The 14,241-nt window shown below is 52.1% G+C and overlaps 1 protein-coding gene across 1 annotated transcript; it reads right to left on the reverse strand.

Annotated features, from left to right (window-relative positions):
• Positions 1-1,015: 1,015 nt before the first annotated feature.
• fbxw9 (F-box and WD repeat domain containing 9) lies at positions 1,016-13,439 on the reverse strand. The gene is made up of 10 exons (XM_080184610.1): positions 12,351-13,439; positions 10,731-10,870; positions 9,763-9,891; positions 8,119-8,231; positions 5,042-5,133; positions 4,062-4,210; positions 3,643-3,756; positions 3,395-3,484; positions 2,525-2,590; positions 1,016-1,279 (listed from the first exon to the last, which is right to left on the reverse strand). The coding sequence occupies exons 1-10, from the start codon at positions 12,790-12,792 to the stop codon at positions 1,205-1,207; spliced, it is 1,410 nt and encodes a 469-aa protein (XP_080040736.1). The 5' UTR covers positions 12,793-13,439; the 3' UTR covers positions 1,016-1,204.
• Positions 13,440-14,241: the final 802 nt, after the last annotated feature.

Consider the following 14,241-nt stretch of genomic DNA (forward strand, 5'->3'; position numbering starts at 1 on the left):
GTCCCTCCCACTCAGAGGAAGCAGAAAGGGATTCTCAGGGGAACAGAGAACAAAATAAAAGCTTTCATTTACATAGTGCCATTCACCACCTCAAAAATACTTTTCAAATGCACTCAGTATTGGGGGAAGAACAGCAGCTAATTTGCGCAAAGTAAGATGTCAGACACAGAGAGGGGGTCTGTGAGCAGAGCCTGAGTGATGTTGCTTCAGGGATTGTTATTGGTCAGTACACCAGTGAAAGTTCAGGAATCATACAGTGGGATGGAGAGTAATCAGATTAGCAGCTTCGCTCTGTCCTCATGGCCCTGGAGCTTTCTCCGTATCGATAAATATAACATTCTTTCCAAAGTCATTAATTGACTCCCTCGCTCTCAGTATCCATGCAGTGGGATCTCTAACATCCACCTAAGGGGACAGACAGAATGTTGGTGTGCTGCCTCACCCTGGGGCAGTGCCAGTGTCTCCCAGCACTGCTATCTGTGTACGTGTCACTGTTGGAGCCTGACAGTGGGACTTGGAGCCACCACTTTGGGTTCAGACGGGAATTTCACCAACCAAAATTAAACGGACGCTCGAGGCCAAACTCCTGGGAACTCCTGCTTTAAATCAATGTCCCGTCAGTGACTTACGGAGCAGAGACTGTGACACGGGGAACAGCTTTAGCAGAGAGGGAGGGAGTTTCTTCACATTGCAATCGTGCGGGGGGCTTTGCGACGAGATCCTATGGAGTGTGGTTGCCAGCGGGTGGTTAATTGGCCTGCTCTGTGAGTCACAGAGAGGCTTCGATAGTCTGCACTGTGGCATCAACCGAGCAATTTCAATTTATTCCTTCAAACAGGCTGTCTAATTAACAGAGCAGCAAGTTCTGTGGCTCGCAAACCTCCACCGATAGAGGCTGTGTGTGACCTGACCTCGCAGAGACAGTTACTCAGGGCCGTCTGTGTCACCGTTCACTGTCACACACAAACAAGAGGCCCAAGTGACGACAGCAATCATAGCAGTGTGTAGGAGTGCCTCGTTCAATAGGAATTTAATGTGTTAGGAAATATTTGGGGGAGGGGAGTTTGCAGTCACATGATGTTAGTAGGGGTGTTTGGAGGGGATTTCCAGAGTACCCGTTTCCTGTGTGTAGACCAGTGGACAGACTGACGGGCGACTCCTTTCGCACTCTCTCGACAAGTCCAACCACTCGCCCAGCTCCTCGTCACTTTGTTCTCCTCCAGATTTCCACAGACATAGATCCAGAAGCTGCTGCCAGCACGTCCCCCTCCACACTGATCTACAACAGGGAATATCACATTCCTTATTAACATTCCCAGCACCATCCCCACAGCGCAAAGCATTCAGCTCTCCCCCTCCTGCAAATGCACAGGTCCCCCCCCGGGAAATACATTGCTCCCCCCACCCCAACACAACCCCCAACAACACATGGCTCCCCCCCACCACCCCAGCAAACACACAGCTCAGCACGCTGCCAATCCTCTCACCTGCAAACCAAGGCACTGGACCCAGGGGCTACAGACTCCCTTCTGGAGTACAGAGTTACAAACTCTCTCTCACCGCCCCCCCCACCCCCACCATCTCTGAATGTGGGATCCAGCAGTAAAAACTTCCTCCTCTCAAGGCATTGACCCTAGAGGCTAATTTTTATCTGTGAGCAGACAGGCTGACTATCGGAGTATCAGAGCCTGAGCCTGTGTGTGAGCTCCCTCACTGCTTCTGTATGAATAAAGGCTGATTGCCTTCCCCTCTCCTGTCTGAGTGTCTGGTTCCTCCTGTACTGTATGAGCGGAACCTCCCACCCCAAACCTATCTCCAGGGTGACGGAGGGGCCTACAGTTCCAGCAAGGAAACAGGGACTCCAAACCCACAGCACACACAGACTGACTGTACCCCAAACCCACAGCACACACAGACTGACTGTACTCCAAACCCACAGCATACACAGACTGACTGTACCCCGAACCCACAGCACACACAGACTGACTGTACTCCAAACCCACAGCGCACACAGACTGACTGTACCCCAAACCCACAGCACACACAGACTGACTGTACCCCAAACCCACAGCATACACAGACTGACTGTACTCCAAACCCACAGCGCACACAGACTGACTGTACCCCAAACCCACAGCACACACAGACTGACTGTACCCCAAACCCACAGCACACACAGACTGACTGTACCCCGAACCCACAGCACACACAGACTGACTGTACCCCGAACCCACAGCACACACAGACTGACTGTACTCCAAACCCACAGCACACACAGACTGACTGTACTCCAAACCCACAGCACACACAGACTAACTGTACCCCAAACCCACAGCACACACAGACTGACTGTACTCCAAACCCACAGCACACACAGACTGACTGTACTCCAAACCCACAGCACACACAGACTGACTGTACCCCAAACCCACAGCACACACAGACTGACTGTACCCCAAACCCACAGCACACACAGACTGACTGTACCCCAAACCCACAGCACACACAGACTGACTGTACTTACCCCATTCACCACATCTCCATGGGGCAAAGTGAAAAGTGTATTAGGAGGTTCTGTAGGCACATGGACCTGGAGAGAGACAGATAGAGAGAGAGAGAGAGAGACAGAGGGACAGAGAGAGAGAGAGAGAGAGAGGGACAGAGAGATAACACCCATCCTGATTAGTACACTATTGCAAACAAACCCCACTCAACCAGTCCCCAGCCTCACCATGCCGGAGCTGTGGAACAGCACTCAGAGTTAAACACTGAGGACAGTTTGCACAGACTCTGTCGCATGGAGAGGAATGAATAACAATCAGCTTGAGGTGTTTAAAATGGGTAAAAGACCCAGGATAAAGGCAAAACCATCTTCAAATTACAGCCAAATCATTTAAGAGGGAATTTAAGGGTGGCACAGTGGTTAGCACTGCCGCCTCACAGCACCAGGGAGCTGGGTTCGATTCCCAGCCTGGGTCACTGTCTGTGTGAAGTCTGCACATTCTCCCCGTGTCTGCGTGGGTTTCTTCCGGGTGCTCCAGTTTCCTCCCACAGTCTGAAAGACGTGTGGGATAAGTGGACTGGCCGTGCTAAATTGCCTCTTAATGTTAGGGGGACTAGCTAGGATAAATATGTTTGGTTATGGGATGGGGCCTGAGTGGGATTGTTATTGGTGCAGGCTCGATGGGCCAAATGGCCTGCTCCTACTGTTACTATCACTCCCTATCCCAGTCCCAGCAAACCGCAGAGGATGATATACCCTCAGAGCCGTGTGTGTGTGTCTGCCGAGGGACAGAGCTAACACTTCAGCCCATGTAACTGCCACAGGTCAGATCCAGAGACCGGCACAGACACGATGGGCCGAACGGTCTCTCTTTGTGCTGCTATGGCTTACCTTAACTGTTTTATCTGTTGAGGAAGTGTACAAGGTGCCGAGAGAATGTCTGATTCCAGTGAGCTGTGAACGATGTCCGACGTTAAAACACTAAGAGAAAGAGAAAGGACTGGTTACTCAGACAGACCGACTGACAGCTCAGCCAATGGCTGCTGCCGTGATTGCCGTCACTCTATAATCCCTCACAGCTCAGCACCTTGTGTAAGGAACGTTCCCACCCCCTGCCCCCCCGAGGCACTGGGCCCTACCTTGGCGTGCTGGAAGCTGCCATCCTGTTGGTCAAAGACATGGACCAGACCCCACTTGTCGCCAGCCCACAGCTCACCCGGAGTGTACGACATGGTTAACAGGTAGGAGTCCAACTGAGAGGAGAGACAGAGAGAGAGTGAGAGACAACAAGGTAGAGAGATTCGGCCAGGGACTGATGGGAGGGTTGACTGATATGGCCAGGGAGGACTTAGCCTGGGGGTGCATGCACGTGTGTGTGTGTGTGTGGCGGGGGGAGTGCTCAGCCAGAGGGTGGGGGGGTGAGGGGTTCAGGGGGCAGTGTGTGTGTGTGTGTGTGTGTGTGTGTGGGAGGGCGCTCGGAGGGCTGAATGTGGCCCGGGGGGGGGGGGGGGGGAGGGGAGGCTATGGTCGATTCTGTGCCTTTAGGATCCGCAGGTACCTGAAGCTTTTGAAGAATATGATTGGTTCGTCGATCGACCACCACGAGGGTACGATCCTCACTGCCGGACAGAATAAATCGTTCATCAGCAGCGAGACACAGCACGGCACTGGAGTGCAGCTTCCTGCTGGATAACACGGGATAACCAGCTGCAGGGAATTCAAACAGCAATTAACATCACGGTTTCCATTAAACTGGCCTCTAACTCCCACACAGAACAACTTAATCAGCTAAATCCTCAACAACACGCCACCCAAGGGAATCATTCACAGTGAAACAGGAAGACGTAACTGCCAGGAGGGGGGGTGGGTGAGGAAGAGACAAAACCCACCTTCCGACTCTCCCTGGGGTACAGTTCCCCCTCTCCTGAATCTCCCTGGGGTACAGTTCCCCCTGTTCTGACTCTCCCTGGGGTACAGTTCCCCCTCTCCTGACTCTCCCTGGGGTACAGTTCCCCCTCTCCTGACTCTCCCTGGGGTACAGTTCCCCTCTCTCCTGACTCTCCCTGGGGTACAGTTCCCCCCTCTCCTGAAGATGATTTCTTGTTTGTAATTCTCTTTTTACACATTCCTGGGACCTGGGTGTTGCAGGCTGGCCAGTGTTTATTGCCCTTCCCAGTTGCCCTTGAACTGAGTGACTTGCTGGGCCATTTCACATTGCTGTGGTTCTGGAGTTACATGTAGGCCAGACCGGGTATGGAGGCAGATTTCCATCCCTAAAGGGTGTTAGTGAACCAGGTGGGTTTTTCTGACAATGGGTCATCACTAGATTCTTAGCTCCAGATATTCAAATTCCACCATCTGCTGTGGTGGGATTCGAACCCGGGTCCCCAGAACATGAGCTGAGTTTCTGGATGAACATTTTAGTGATAATACCACTGGGCCATCATCACCTCCCCATGATCAAAACTCTGACCACACTTGACCCAAAATAAAAACATCACATTGACAAAGAGCTGGAGACGGAAGCAGTGATCTAACCTCGTGGGTCGTAGAGAGTGACTGTTTTATCGTACGATCCTGTTACCAGCACATCGGAGAGGTAAACCAGACACAGCACAGCTGCCTTCCCTCTGTGGAAAGAAAATCTCAGTCACTGTGTTTCTAATGATTAAACTGGGCTGCAGACCCCACCCCCTCCCCATCCCCCCCACCCCAAATACCAAAATATACTAATTCCACTCTCCCACCAGGACTGCCATCCCCAAACTGCACAGTTACACGTTCCGGTCCCTCAGTGGGGTCTGACTGGAGGGAATCACAATCCGCAACCAGCTATCACTGAGACTTCATGCAGCAAGACCCCGAGGGGACCCCCTCTCCCCCCTTAACCTGGCTGCTTCAAAATGCAAGTATCTCACCCCAAAGTCCAACACTGTTAAAGCAGCAACATGGCACCAAGCGTTCCCCCACCCTCCATCTCTCCCCGGTCTCAGACCCCGGGACCGAGCGTCCTCCCCGGTCTCAGACCCCGGGACCGAGCGTCCTCCCCGGTCTCAGACCCCAGGACCGAGCGTCCTCCCCGGTCTCAGACCCCGGGACCGAGCGTCCTCCCCGGTCTCAGACCCTGGGACTGAGCATACTCCGGTTTTGGTCTCCCATTCTACAGGTACGGAAGACATACATTAACATTCCTGAATATTCAAGGGTATTTGACATTTTGGAAATACAGGAATAAAGGAAAAAGGAGGTGGAGTAGCTCTGTTAACAGAGGAAGAGATCAGGACAGCAGTGAGAAATGATCTTGGTTCAGAAAATCAAAATGTGGAATTCAAGGGAATCATTTTGGTTCGAGCTAAGAGATAGCACGGGAAAGAAGTCAGTAATGAGATAGTAACTGCACTGTCGGATCAAGCACAGTCCAAGTAAATCAGACTGACTTGCAAAAAAGAAATTATAATAACTGGGGGAAATTTTAATCTTCCTGAAAAATGGAAAAATCATCTTGACAGAGGTAATCTAAAGGATGAATTCATAGTGTCTATTTGAGATAGTTTCTTGGAACAACACATTTAGAAGCAATCGGGCTATTTTAAGCCTGACAAAGATTAATTACTGATCCATAGTAAAGGATCCTATTGGTAAGAGTGATCATAATGTTGTTATGACCAGTGAGGTTAGGATGAACTGGCTCCTCTCTATTCCCTTGGTTGATCATAACAAAAATTTTTAAATTTCTTTTCTCCTTTTTTTCAAATCCAAATATATCTTTTTACCATCAATACAGCAATCAGTAAGGAGCCAATCAACAAGGTAATCGCGAGATAAAGAAAGAGCAAATTAACTACTAAACCTGAGGGAAGAAAGAACAAAAGACCTGATGTTACACACACAGATAACAGAAGGAAAGCAAGTTAGAGGCCAAATAAAGGTTAAAAGAATAGACTAGAAATCCTTTAAGACACAATTGTTAAATGTTGTGACCATTTAAATTAGCTGGTTCCTTTAGAATCACAGAGTTGAACTGAAGCCCAGCGAGTGAGATTGGACTGTAGCAGAGGCAAGCGAGCAGGGATATAGTCAGGTTAGGTGCATGGGCAAAGACCAGGCAAATGGAGTTCAATGTGGGCTGCCCATTCTAACAGGAAGAATAAAAAGGAAGCACAAAGGTTGGTGGATTTGTGGATAGCGATGAGGACCATCAGAGGATACAGCAGGATATAGATCGGTTGGAGACTTGGGCGGAGAGATGGCAGATGGAGTTTAATCCAGACAAATGTGAGGTAATGCATTTTGGAAGGTCTAATACAGATAGGAAATACACAGTAAGTGGCAGAACCCTTAGGAGTATTGGTAGGCAGAGGGATCTGGGTGTACAGGTACACAGGTCACTGAAAGTGGCAATGCAGGTGGAGAAGGGAGTCAAGAAGGCATATGGCATGCTTGCCTTCATCGGCCAGGGTACTGAGTTTAAAAATTGGCAAGTCATGTTACAGCTTTATAGAACCTTAGTTAGGCTGCACTTGGAATATAGTGTTCAATTCTGTTCGCCACACTACCAGAAGGATGTGGAGGCATTGGAGAGGGTACAGAAAAGATTTACCAGGATGTCACCTGGTATGGAGGGCATTAGCTATGAGGAGAGGTTGGAGAAACCTGGTTTGTTCTCACTGGACCAAGGAGAGACAGAAGTCTACAAGATTATAAGAGGCATGCACAGAGTGGATAGTCAGAAGCTTTTTTCCACGGTGGAAGAATCAATTACTTGGGGGCACAGGTTTAAGGTGCGAGGGACAAGATTTAAAGGAGATATACGAGGCAGATTTTTTACACAGAGTAGTGGATGCCTAGAATTGTTTGCCGGGGGAGGTAGTGGAAGCGGATACAATAGTGACTTTTAAGGGGTGTCTTGACAAGTACATGAATAGGATGGGAATAGAGGGCTATGGGCCCTGGAAGGGTAGGGGGTTTTAGTTAAGTCGGGCAGCATGGTCAGTGTAGGCTTGGAGGGTCGAAGGGCCTGTTCCTGTGCTGTAATTTTCTTTGTTCTTTATTCAGATGGCATCTAAATGTTGAGGGATTGCAGAGTTCTGGGATACAGAGGGACCTGGGTGCCTTAGTGCATGAATCACAAAAGGCTGGTGTACAGGTACAGCAGGTCACTAACAAAGCTAAGAGCGCAGTGGAATTTATTGTGGGGGTATTTATGAGGAAGGGTTGGAAAGGTTGGCCTTGTATCTTCTCCAGCTGAAAAGACAACTCGATCCATTATTTTTAAATAGTAACCCCCAGGTTCTCGATTTTCCCACGCTGTCGATACCCCTCACGATCATATCTTCCAATGAAGTCACCTCTCAAACTCCAGCAGATACTCCAACCTTTCCTGACAAGATAATCCACCCATTCCAGGCATCATTCTAGTAAACCTGCTCTGAACAGCTTCCAACACATTCAGATCTTTCCTTAAATAAGAGACCAGTACTGCAGACACTACTCTGTTCATGGTCTCACCAATGTCCCACGTAACTGAAACATAACCTCTCCTAATCTTCTATTCAATTCCTGTCTTAATAAACAAAAATCTTCTGCTGGGGAAATTACAGAGAAGCTGCCACTACCTGATGTCCCGGACTGCTGCCCCCTCTGAATTCATGTCCCAAAGCTTGACACTGCTGTCCCATGATCCCGAGCACAGCATATTGTCCTGGGCTGCGAGAGCCCAGACCCAGCCCTGGAGGAAGAGGAGAGAGTGACAGCAAGAAGCAGCAGGCACAGCAACTCACAACACTGCAGTCAGAACACAGACAACAACTTGCATTTATATAGTGCCTTTCCCACAGTACTTCCCAGTCACTGACACAGTCTCAAAGTCCAGTCACTGTTGTACTGTGGGAAGCATGGCAGTCAGCTTGTGCACAGCATGATCCCACTAACAGCAGTATAATGCTCAGATAATCTGACTGGGCAATGATTATTGGGCAGGCTACAAGGGTGGCGGTGGGGGGGGAAAAAAGAAAATACTGTGGCTGCGAAAATCTGAAATAAGAACAGAAAATGCTGGATAAACTCGACAGGTCTGGCACCATCTGTGGAGAGACAAACAGAATTAAGCATAAGACCATAAGAAATAGGCACTGGAGTAGGCCACCGGACTGTGGGAGGAAACCCACGCAGACACGGGGAGAACGTGCAGACTCCACACAGATAGTGACCAGAGGCCAGAATTGAACCCGGGTCCCTGGAGCTGCGAGGCAGCAGCACTAACCACTGTGTCACCGTGTCACCCCAGCACTGATCCCTGTGGAACTCCACTGGTTACAGGTCACCAACCTGAAGAAGGACCCCTTATCCCCAGACATTGTTTCCTGCCCATCAGCCAATTCTCTATCCATGCCAATATAATACATCCTATGATTTAACCTTTTGTGAGGTACCTTGTCGAACACCTTCTGGAAGTCCAAATGTAACACATCACTGCGTTTTTTCTATCCACTCTGGTTGAGACTTCCCCAAAAAACTCTAATAAATCAGTCAGACATGATGAAGCCATGCTGCACGATTAGATTCTGAATTTCCAAATGCGCGGCTATTATTTCCTTAATAATTAATTCCAACATTTTTCCAACAATAGATGTTGGGCTAATTGGCCAATAATTACCTGTGTTTTGCTCCTTCCCTTTCTGAATCGGAGAATCACATTGGCAGTTTTCCAATCCTCTGGTATTTCCCCAGAGAAGGATTTTTGGGAAATCAATGTATCCACTCTCTCTGTATCTACCTCCTTTACGATTCTAGGGTTCTGAAGTAGACTCATACAGACTAAGAGCATTAATTCTGTTTCTCTCCCCAGAGACACTGACAGGTTTACTGAGTTTATCCAGCATTTTTTGTTTGTATCATCCTCAGGGAGAACAGCCCACCTCTTGCTTTGGAATCTGTCTGTGAGGGACATTGAGGCCTTGGTTTAATGAATGATGCAATCTTTCTAAAGGTGAATGAGTTCTTCACCCAGTAGGAGGCTCAGTCGACAGATTATTCATACTCACCCCTGCCCCAGGAGATCTGCTGGAGATTCCTCCAGTTGCAATACAAGCTTACGGTGTATCTCCTGCAGCCTGTGTGAAGGAGTGGGGAGGGGTGTTGAGAATATATTAGGGTTGATAATGACAATGATAAATCAGCGGGGATCTGCACTTGCCACACAGTCAGCCGTACTTTCTCCACGATGCAGAGATCTGGCTGCGTGCTGCTGCTGTCCTCACCCTGTGCGTTCCCCGTGGTTGGTCTCCGAGAGTTTTCACCAGAACCTTCTCCCCATCCTTCCCTAAGTGCCTCAGGTCCCAGATGTTGACATTCCGATCCCTCGATCCCGAGACACACAGTGAAGCATTCTGAAGGACATGAAGCAACGGGAATTGGTACAGATCTCAGCAAACATCAGGAAGCTGCTGTGTATCCACAGAAGCAGACAGACACTCAGGCAACGCACACAGCGACGGAGACCTGGGGAGGAGGAGGACTCACACACACACACACACACATAGGCAGACACACACACACACACACAGGCAGACACACACACACACACACACACACACAGGCAGACACACACACACACACACAGGCAGACACACACACACAGGCAGACACACACACACACAGGCTGACACACACACATATACACACAGGCTGACACACACATATACGCACAGGCAGACACACACACACACACGCACAGGCAGACACACACACACACACACGCACAGGCAGACACACACACACGCACAGGCAGACACACACACACACACGCACAGGCAGACACACACACGCGCACAGGCAGACACACACACGCGCACGCACAGGCAGACACACACACGCGCACAGGCAGACACACACACGCGCACAGGCAGACACACACACACACACACACACACAGGCAGACACACACACACGCGCAGACACACACACACGCGCAGACACACACACACGCGCAGACACACACACGCGCAGACACACACACGCGCAGACACACACACGCGCAGACACACACACGCGCAGACACACACACGCGCAGACACACACACGCGCAGACACACACACGCGCAGACACACACACGCGCAGACACACACACACGCGCAGGCAGACAAACAGACACACACAGGCAGACACATACACACACACACACACATTCAGGGGGATCAGTCGGAAGGACACTGCCAGCAGCAGCACCTGGATCAGCAGCACCGAGTCCACGGAGGCAAAATGTCCGTCACTGAGGGAGAAATGTTCCACTTTGGGATTACTGCCCGACCAATGGGAGAGATGCTCCTCAAGCTCAATGCACGCAGTTGGCCAATCAAATTCCTTTCCTATTTAAAGAGCAACAAATTTAAACAGAGGCTGGAATACCCCCCTCACCCCCCCCCCCGCCCTCACCCCCCCCCAGCCCTCACCCCCCCCCGCCCTCACCCCCCCCGCCCTCACCCCCCCCGCCCTCACCCACCCCTCCCCCCGATCACCCTCACCCCCCCTCCGCTCTCACCACCCATGCCCCCTCACCCCCCTCCCCTCCACCCTCACCACCCTGACCCCCCCTCACCCCCGACCACCCTCACTCCCCTGCCCTCACCCCCTCCCCCTCACCCCCCTCCACCCTCATTCCCCTCCACTTCATCCCTCTCACCCTCATCCCCTTCTGCTCTCAGTCTCATCCCCTCATCTCCCTCCAACCTCACCTTCCTTGCCCTCATCCCCCTCTGCCCTCACCTCACCCCTCTCACCCTCTCCACACTCACCCTCACTCCCACCACATTCACCGCTCACATTTATCACCGTTCTCTGCCCAAACATAGTTTTCTCCCACCCACATTTCACCCACAGATCAGGGGGATTGTGAGTGTGAAGAGGATGGAACGGGAGGGGACGAAAGGGGGAGGGGACGAAAGGGGGAGGGGACGAAAGGGGGAGGGGACGAGAGGGGGTTGGGGCGACGAGGGGGGGGAGGGGGGGACGAGAGTGGGGAGGGGGGGACGAGAAGGGGGGAGGGGGGGGACGAGAAGGGGGGAGGGGGGGACGAGAGTGGGGAGGGGGGGACGAGAAGGGGGGAGGGGGGGAGGGGGGGACGAGAAGGGGGGGAGGGGGGGAGGGGGTGACGAGAAGGGGGGAGGGGGGGAGGGGGGGACGAGAGGGGAACGGGGGGAGGGGGGGACGAGGGGGGAACGGTGGGGAGGGGGACGAGGGAAGGGGAGGGGACGAGGGGGGACGAGGGGGGGAGGGGGACGAGGGAAGGGGAGGGGACGAGGGGGGACGAGGGGGGGAGGGGGGAGGGGACGAGGGGGGAGGGGACGAGGGGGGGAGGGGACGAGGGGGGAGGGGACGAGGGGGGGAGGGGACGAGGGGGGGAGGGGACGAGGGGGGGAGGGGACGAGGGGGGGAGGGGACGAGGGGGGGAGGGGACGAGGGGGGAGGGGAGGGGACGAGGGGGGAGGGGAGGGGACGAGGGGGGAGGGGAGGGGACGAGGGGGGAGGGGAGGGGATGAGGGGGAGGGGGGAGGGGATGAGGGGGAGGGGGGAGGGGGGAGGGGATGAGGGGGAGGGGACGAGGGGGGAGGGGACGAGGGGGGAGGGGACGAGGGGGGAGGGGACGAGGGGGGAGGGGACGAGGGGGGGAGGGGAGGGGACGAGGGGGAGGGGAGGGGAGGGGACGAGGGGGGAGGGGAGGGGAGGGGACGAGGGGGGGAGGGGGGGGGGTGGTTGGGGACGATGGGGACGGGGACTGGGACTGTGGAGGGAATGAAACAGAGTGAGTGATAAGTGGAGAGAACATTGACTTCAGTGCAGTTTACAAACCTTCCAACACAGGGTAGCTCTGCCCAAGGATCTTCTGCGCCCGGATTCTCCAAGTCACGTGGTCAGTCAGGACACACTGAAAAGTTCGACAAACCAGTGGAAGAACTCCAAGCACAAACCTGGCGTCCAGGTATGAGCAGATCTCTAATACCAGCTCCCAGGGCAGAGATAACAGACCTGACTGCCTGCTGTCTCCGGACAGCACCTGACTGGACCGCAGTTTGACACTCAGGTCAGATGCACTGGATTTGCTGCTTCGGGGCTGCGATTCGCTGCTCGACTGTGGGAGGCAGCTTTGTGGCCTGGGACCAGACATTTCTGGGTTCCGTACCCGGTCCACATACTCCTGGGCCTGGATCTCCAGCTCATCCTCCTGCTCCAGGTCTGATTCAGCCCCCATTTGAGGAGGCTGGGAGCTAGTGCCGTCACATAGCTCACTCATCGTCACACTTTCACTGCTCCAAGCTGCAAAAACAAACCAGACTTCATTGTGAATCCAAGAAAGCAGCCACAGGCTAAAGTCAGTCAAACTGCTGACAGCCTGTTCCTCATCATGGGGCAAATCTGGAACTAGGTAAGAGGACTCCTATTTAAAACACAGATGCAGAAAAAGTTATTTTCTCAAAGTCTTTGGGTTTGGAATGTTCTTCCCCAGAGAGCAGTGGAGGCTGGAACATTGAACATATACAAGGCCAAGTTAGACAGATTTTTGATCTACCAATGATCTACATGTGACAGAAGCAGAGGGGATATAGAGGAGGTTCACCAGGATGTTCCCTGGGATGCAGCATTGAGAATGGATAGGCTTGGATTGCTTTCTTTGGAGCAGAGAAAGCTGAGGGGGGAATGTGAGTGAGGTGTATAAGATTATGAGTGGTATGGACAGAGTGAATAGGGAGCAGCTATTTCCCTTGGTTGAGGTGTCAATCACAAGGGGGCATTGTTTTAGGATGAGGGGATTTGAGAAAAATCTTTTTCTCTCAGAGGACAGTGGGAATCTGAAATGCCCTGCCTGGGAAGGTAGTGGAGGCCGGAACCTTACAACCTTTTATATTTGGGTGAGCACTTAAAATATCATAACAATCAAGGATATGGGACAAGTGCAGGGGATATGGGACAAGGCGTTTGATAAGGTGCCTCATAAAAGGTTGCTACAGAAAGTTAGGGGGCATGGAGTTGGGGGTAAGGTGTTAGCGTGGATAGAGGATTGGCTAATAGGATGCAGAGAGTTGGTATCAATGGGTGCTATTCAGATTGGTGGTTGGTGACTAGTGGAGTGCCCCAGGGATCGGTGCTGGGGCCTCAGCTATTTACCATTTATATAGATGATCTGGAGGAGGGGGCTGAGTGTAGGGTAATGAAATTTGCTGATGACACAAAGATGAGTGGGAAAACAAATTGCGTGGAAGGTGTGGAAAGTCTGCAGAGGGATCTGGACAGGCTGAGCGAGTGGGCGAGGACCTGGCAGATGGAGTATAATGTTAGCAAGTGTGAGGTTATCCACTTTGGCAGGAATAATAGTAGGAAGGATTACTATTTAAAAGGCGAAAAGCTGCAGCATGCTACGGTGCAGAGGGATCTGGGGGTCCTTGTGCACGAGTCGCAAAAACCCAGTCTGCAGGTGCAGCAGGTGATCAAGAAGGCGAATGGGATGCTGGCCTTTATAGCGAGGGGAATAGAATATAAAAGCAGGGAGGTCTTGCTGCAACTGTACAGGGCACTGGTGAGGCCGCAGCTGGAGTACTGTGTGCAGTTTTGGTCGCCGCACTTGCGGAAGGATATTTTGGCCTTGGAGGGAGTGCAGAGGAGGTTCACTAGGCTGATACCGGAGATGAGGGGGTTGGACTATGAAGAGAGACTAAATAGACTGGGTCTGTACTCGTTGGAGTTT

This window comes from Carcharhinus amblyrhynchos, unplaced genomic scaffold (assembly GCF_965287045.1).
Source record: "Carcharhinus amblyrhynchos unplaced genomic scaffold, sCarAmb.v2.hapA scaffold_825, whole genome shotgun sequence".
Classification (NCBI taxonomy): domain Eukaryota; kingdom Metazoa; phylum Chordata; class Chondrichthyes; order Carcharhiniformes; family Carcharhinidae; genus Carcharhinus; species Carcharhinus amblyrhynchos.